This window comes from Bactrocera neohumeralis, unplaced genomic scaffold (assembly GCF_024586455.1).
Source record: "Bactrocera neohumeralis isolate Rockhampton unplaced genomic scaffold, APGP_CSIRO_Bneo_wtdbg2-racon-allhic-juicebox.fasta_v2 cluster09, whole genome shotgun sequence".
NCBI classification, from domain to species: Eukaryota; Metazoa; Arthropoda; class Insecta; order Diptera; family Tephritidae; genus Bactrocera; species Bactrocera neohumeralis.
This window is the reverse complement of record NW_026089622.1, coordinates 3,183,407-3,190,861: the sequence shown is the minus strand read 5'-3', so window position 1 is coordinate 3,190,861 and position 7,455 is coordinate 3,183,407. Positions and strand designations below refer to the sequence as shown.

Below are 7,455 nucleotides of genomic sequence, written 5' to 3'. Positions count from 1 at the left end.
AGTACATATGGAGTATTTTAAGTTTTCTGCTTATAATTTTTGATGTTGTTGCTCCATAAACTTGAAGAGTTTTAAATACCATTTTAAAAAATATAATGTGTATATTATATCACATAGCTAAAACTTAAATAAAACAAGGAACATGTCAAGTGTTTTACACTTTCTTTTGACGAGAACAGTACATACATACTTATGTACATCTGTAGGTATGTATTGATTTTTGCTATTGAGTAAATCAGCGTTGGCAGTATGCTTATTTGACAATGTACATACTTTTCACTCATTAACCCATACAACGATGCTTGTTTAAAACAAGTAAGGAAGGACTAAGTTCGGGTGTCACCGAATATTTTATACTCTCGAATAATAAAGTGATAATCGAGATTTCATTATCAGTCATTTACATATTATTCAAATACCGTATTTGTGTAAAGTTTTATTCCGCTATCATTATTGGTTCCAAATGTATGTATATACTATTATACAGAGAAGGCATCAGATGGAATTCAAAATAGCGTTATATTGGAAGAAGGCGTGGTTGTGAACCGATTTCACCCATATTTCGTACATGTCATCAGGGTGTTAAGAAAATATTACATACCCAATTTCATTGAAAGTAGAGTATAGAGTAGTTCCTGAGATATGGTTTTTGGTCCATAAGTGGGCGACGCCACGCCCATTTTCAATTTTTAAAAAAGCCTGGGTGCAGCTTCCTTCTGCCATTTCTTCCGTAAAATTTAGTGTTTCTGACGTTTTTTTGTTAGTCGGTTAACGCACTTTTAGTGATTTTAAACATAACCATTGTATGGGAGGTGGGCGTGGCTATTATCCGATTTCTTCCATTTTCCAAACGGCATATGGAAATGCCTGAAGGAAACGACTCTATAGAGTTTGGTTGACATAGCTATAGTAGTTTCCGATATATGTACAAAAAACTTAGTAGGGGGCGGGGCCACACCCACTTTTCCAAAAAAATCACGTCCAAATATGCCCCTCCCTAATGCGATCCTTTGTGCCAAATTTCACTTTAATATCTTTATGGCTTATTTATGACACTTTATAAGTTTTCGGTTTTCGCCATTTTGTGGGCTTGGCAGTAGGCCGATTTTGCCCATCTTCGAACTTAATCTTCTTATGGAGCCAAGAAATACGTGTACCAAGTTTCATCATGATATCTCAATTATTACTCAAGTTACAGCTTGCACGGACGGACGGACAGACGGACGGACAGACAGACATCCGGATTTCAACTCTACTCGTCACCCTGATCCCTTTGGTATATATAACCCTATATCTAACTCTTTTAGTTTTAGGACTTACAAACAACCGTTATGTCAACAAAAGTATAATACTCTCCTTAGCAACTTTGTTGCGAGAGTATAAAAATGACAAGCGTTGTGCTTGTAATCTTAATTTTACTTTTATAATTATTAGGTTTGGGACAAAACTCACCAATTTATGTTGCCATTTTATGTATCAAAAATTATTTGTACATTTTTTGTTTTAATATATTTTTAAAAACAATTTCACATCGAATACCGAAAAATGTTGACGTTAACCCAAAGTAAAAACCTTTTTTTTTTGTTTTGAACAACTAAGAATGAAATATCAACCAATACAAAAACATAATTTGTCAAATAAGCATATTTACATTTATTGTTTTCCTTAGCCCGCTCACTGTGTAAATTAAAATACAAATTTATTGGTGATGATATTTATAATCTTTTTTATTTTTGTGTTAATACGTCTGACAAGATGGTATGGCAGGATTTATATATTATACAAAGAACCTTGTACACTTCAATACTATAAATATTAAGGAGTATCTTTCTATCAGATCGTTAGTAATGGACAATTATCATTTAACTTTTAATTAGATAAATGTGCAATATATATGTAAATTATTCATAGATTTATCTAAAATAGTTTTTATTTCATTAAAATAATAATGAAAGAATTTATATCCAACACACTTCGTTAAAATTGTAGACATTTCAACATGGTGGATACGTATAAAAGAATTTTTGAATATTTGCGGTGTCTTCTTTTTCAAATTCGAAATTTTGTGACCAGAATATACAATCGCACATACCTTCAAAAAGGCTTACAATATGTTTTTTATGAATGATACATTTACGAACGAAAAAAATATTAAAAAAAAATGTTTATATATTCTTGAAAGAATAACTGATATTAAGAGCTTAGAACTAGTATACAAGCTTTTACGTAATATGTGTGTACGTATATATACTTGTATCGATAATGTATATATATATTTCTTAACTTAATCTTACAACTTATTTATTTTTACTTCCAAGTATACAACTGCTTTTCGTAAATACTGATCATATAGTAATACTATATGTAAATGCGTTTATAACGTGTTCTCGGATTGATCCATTTTATTAGCCATAATTCAAACATTATATAAGTATATTCCCTTAATAGAGTGTACTCACATATTTATCTCTAAATGCACTACCTATGTATATATAGTATATTTGTTTAGAGATAGTACAACATGTTAATTTACAATAATAATATTGTGTTCTAAATATCATTTCCAATCATAATTTATAAAAGTTAAACTTCCGTTTTATGAATCTATAAATAAATAGAGTTTTCTTGTAAGGATCATATTGCAGTTTTTACTATTTACAATAAATATCGAGAGCAGGTTTGCAAATGCACATATTTGTAATCTCTTTTCTTTAAAAATATTTTATGTATGGTATTTAGTATATGCAAGTGTTAAATTTAAAATTATAAGTATATACACTAATCAAATTATGCATTTGGGTATTTAATTTTATTAATTAATGTTGGGTTTGTCACCATTTTCATTGACCATAGGAACGTAAAAAGTTGAGTATCAAAAAGAAGTGAGCAATAAAGAAAAAACAATTTTTGCTTTCAAAATTTCAGCATCATACATTAACGAGTTAAACCATAAATGATTACTTTATTGCATTTTAAGTATGGCATACGTAAAATGAGAAACGGAGAGTATCACATATGCAGTAGTACCGAGTTAATTTAAATTTTCCTATATAAATACTTGTCTACCATTTTTGAGATCATCCGCTATTTCTATGAATATTGTGGTGATTCTCCTCCCGATGTAATTTTCTTCACTCGGCTAACATCATCGTATGCAATTGAAAATACACTTTTTTTATCTGCGATGGGATTTCTCCGACCCGTATTATTAAGCAGCGAATTCATTGCAATTCCGGAATCGTGATCATCTTCTAATGTAGATACATTAAGTTGTTTTTGAGAGAGTTGGTGCGTACTTATATTTGGATTCGAGTGGGTAGAATTTGGATTTGGCTTAATTTTGGATGTTGTAACTTTGACTTCATTTTCTTTAATAGGCGACGGTTTAGATTTTACTTTCGCCATCTTAGAAACAACAAATGGCGGTGTCTCGGGATACATGTAATGTGGTAATTTTGTTGGTGGTAAAGGGACCTCCGGAGCGTTTTCGCGCTCAAATCTATGCTCTGAATGTTGTAAAAGTGGGTGGCTAGAATCAGCCTCAATTTTAGGATTATGCTGTTTATTCATTACAATATCTTCTTTCAAGAGTCTGGTATTTTTTTGAGGAGATTTTCTTGGTGCAATTTCGGGTCTACTTTTTCCATCTTCAGAAGGAATAGAATCGGTATTTGAACTTAAACGTGTTTTCGTCAAACTTCTTTTTCTTTTTGAAACTGTCAATGTGAAAGTATCGGACCCAGGCTTGGTATTTAAATTTTTTGATTTGCTATAATACCATTCCATGTATTTTGGAACAGATTTATCAGGATTTTTCCCGTCATCATATCGATCGTTCTGATGATTCAAATTGGTTGCACTTTGATATACACGCTCTTTAGCTGCATGATTTGTCTTGGTCAATGAAGACATATGTTTTTCATTATCCATTCGACGGTGTGGAATTTCCGATGAACTTTGCGACCGATGACGTCCTTTTAACGTTGGCCTACGTGACTCTCTGGCATTGGCTTCCGGCATTTTATGCGTAGATCGCTCGTCTTTTAAGTGTATTTTACAGAAATTTTTATCATTAATATCTATATCAGAAAGTTTTTGTTCCGGATGATGGGGTGTTAATATATTTCTTTTAACAATAATTTCTTCAGCTTCAGAATCATTGGAATAATCATTTTCATTATTATAGTCGCAGTTATCTACTCTGTTGTTGTCTGTTGAATAGTATTCAATCTCGTCAACTCTCATTGTTCGATAATGATCTGGAGTTCTACTTCTATCACCTATGGAGTCAGCCATTATTAAAATTTCGGGACTCACTGTGGGACTTTTTCGTTGTATTGAATTACTATTATTCTGTCTTTCTATATAGTTCTTACCTCTAAGAACACAGCTTTTTGTTTCAGCATGTTTACGTAGAGGTTTTTTGGGTGGAATACGTTTATTCGACTCGAATACCTCATCATCTTCCTCCTTAATGGGCGTACGTATTTTTCTTTTAATTTCTTCTACCATAACAATTCTCTTTCTTGGATGTATACTATTGCGATATTTACTACGCCTTTTTTGTTTTTTACGTTTTATCCAGAATCGATCTACTGTACTTTCTGGAGGACTAAATTGTACATACTCATATTCATCTTCGGTCAAGGAATCGTCATTTTCACTGCGAGCTTTGGGTCGTGTTGGCCTTCCTTGCACATATACAGAAGTTTTTTCAGGAAACTCAATATTATTGTCTGTCTGTGTACACACCTCACATTCCGTTTGTGTTGCAATCGCCACAGAGTGACCGGGAAGGCTTTGTGTTTCTAATACAACTTCTGGTTGTGCACCGTTGGCTTCTATTTTTTCTTTTTCCATTAATATTTGACGCAGTAGTATATTTTGTTGCTTTAAAGAATATTCAAGCTCTTGTGTTAATGATTGATTTGATATTGATGGCTGGATGTGACTTATGAAACCCTCAGTTTGCAACTGCATCGCACCTTGAGTAGGCTGTGTATGTATTACCTTTACTTCAGGCTCGGTTTGTGAATAAACTATACTATTCGGACCCGATTTGCAGGTAGCGAATGTTTCTCCCTTCAAAATGGAGTGGTTGTGGTCAATTTCATTTGGCATAGACTGTATATAAGTGGCACCAGGAACTATTTGGTAATGCTCACGTATTATTTGTTTACCATCAGGCTGTTCCTCAATAAAACGGCGCATTAGAATTTCTTTTCCACTATTATCCAACATTACCAATTGCGGCTGAGAGACAGTCGTTGATTTCATTGGCAAATTTACATAAATGTTATTTTCATCATCAACTTCTGCAACATCCTCATCACTTCTGTCTCTGGTCATGAGTTGCAGTATTTCAATATTTCCGTCTTTGATGAAAAATTCCCGTTTATTTCTTAAACTGCTTCGAGCTATGTTATATTCGATATCACTGCCGCGTGCAATTTCATGGCGACGTACAGAATCTTCATCAACTTGTTTGATTTCGTTGTCAATTCCTTGGCGATGCTTTGATGCTTTTTGTACTTCTTTGCTTCGCTGAAAGTGATCTTGTTCTGTTATTGTTAGTTGCCGCTCATCTCCTATATCTTCTATATAAACGTCTTTGTCATTTATTAAGTTGGTTCTAGAATTATAAAATACATCGTCTTTGGTTGTGCGGTTGTTCCTATAATATAAATTGGTATTCATTTATTTATTTAATTATTAAATGAAAAATAATAACACAATTATTATCTTACAGAGTAAGAAGCACTATCTGCCATGGCTAACGGCTTGGTATTAATTTATAAATTATATTTTTTATTATAGTATTCAACAGAAAAACATCAAATAGCAATATATCAAATTCAACAAAAAAAAAATTAGATAACAAGTAAGGAAGAGCTAAGTTCGGTTATAACCGAACATTTTATACTATTGCAGCTTGCCAGGAGCAAAGGCGGAAAAATATCTTCAGGTGCATAAAGGGGTACCCGTTATTAGAAAAATCCTTTTTCTCAATTTTATTAAGCTAATTCACATATTTGCTGGTATATACAGTAAAATGTCAACCAGAAGTTCTAAAATCATTCTATTAAGTATACGGGAGCTTAGAGAATTATTGATCCGATTTCACCCTTCTTTGACCTCGGCTGCTAACAAACCCTTTTGTTTGTATAATCCCATGAGTAAAATTTTTGTTTTTGTATTTACTGATTTGTCCTGGATTGATTAAGAGATTTGTACCTTGAGTGGTTTGTGTGATATATGTACATATAGTTCATAAAGTAAAAACCTCTAAGAGGGCCTCATCCTTTAAATGGAAAATGTACATATCTTTCAAACAACTGTAGCTAAATAAATGCGGCGCAAATATTAAAATTCAAAACCAGAATGGCAGGGAAGGCCTCATTGAGAGGAACTAATTACCTAATTATTTCACTTTATAGTATACAAATGAAACATCAATTAAGTTATTATATAAAAACTTGCACAAATAGTGTTCTCAAGGTATTTCACCAGAAGACTAAAAAGTGTCGAAATTGTCGAAATCCGATTATGAATTGTGCCAAAAATAAGTAAAATCGCGTTAACACTCCTATCAGCGCAATATAGTATGTGAACATAAGTATTTTCTAACTTTTGGTTGGCTATATAACGCGTCTATTGGTCAATATGGAAGAAATCGTAATAAAATTCAGAAGGAATGAATGGAATACCGGCTATACTTTCAAGTTCAATTTCAACTTTGCCAATACTTAAAAATGTGAGTAGAACTTAACACTTTCTTACTTTTAAAGCATTTTTTTGAAACAACTATCATAATAAGCTTGTGACGGATAAGAGAAGTAAAGTATACTTTATTCAAGCTAATAATTTTATTCTTTATTAAGGTAACCAATATACATTGTGACAAAAGAGCACCCGGCAATTGTAACTACATTTCTCGGGTAAATGATATTTCAAAATATGTATTTTGCTAAGTTGGTAGAACTGTCATTAACTCTTATGCCGAATATGAGCGCCATCTGTCAACCAGTTTGTTTACAGTAGCTGCTTAAGTCGGTAAACCTCAGTCGGTAAACCTCAGTAGTGCGTTTTTACAACGAATAAAAATATCGAACAATTTGTCTCAAATTTTGTATTTCTAATCAAATTTCGTTTGCGGAGTCGTTGCGAATGTTGAAAACGGCTTACGGTTATTCAGTCTTGTCAAAAACACTAGCCTACGAATGGTAGAAAGCCTTCAAAAATGGTCGAGAGATCGTTGAAGACATACCTCGAAAGTTATGGTAATTGTTAATCATTAGGCAGGTGTTAGAGAGATAGCAAGAGAGCTCAACATCTCTCGCGAGTCCGTTCCAATGATTTTGGTTGATATTTTTGATATTAAACGTGAGCTTGATCAACTCGCCCTGATAAAGCTGAATTTTTCTCAAAAACAGTAACGTAAACAGGTCTCCTTGG

The 7,455-nt window shown here is 32.8% G+C and overlaps 1 protein-coding gene across 1 annotated transcript; it reads right to left on the bottom strand.

Moving 5' to 3' along the window:
- Nucleotides 1–1,698: 1,698 nt before the first annotated feature.
- On the bottom strand, nucleotides 1,699–5,697 carry LOC126764403 (cadherin-86C-like). The gene has a single exon (XM_050482097.1). The coding sequence runs from the start codon at nucleotides 5,695–5,697 to the stop codon at nucleotides 3,091–3,093; it is 2,607 nt and encodes an 868-aa protein (XP_050338054.1). The 3' UTR covers nucleotides 1,699–3,090.
- Between the last annotated feature and the right edge of the window lie 1,758 nt (nucleotides 5,698–7,455).

What these genes read in the sequence shown, in the direction of transcription:
- LOC126764403 (XM_050482097.1), bottom strand. Translation starts at nt 5,697, where the DNA reads ATGAATACCAATTTATATTATAGGAACAACCGCACAACCAAAGACGAT.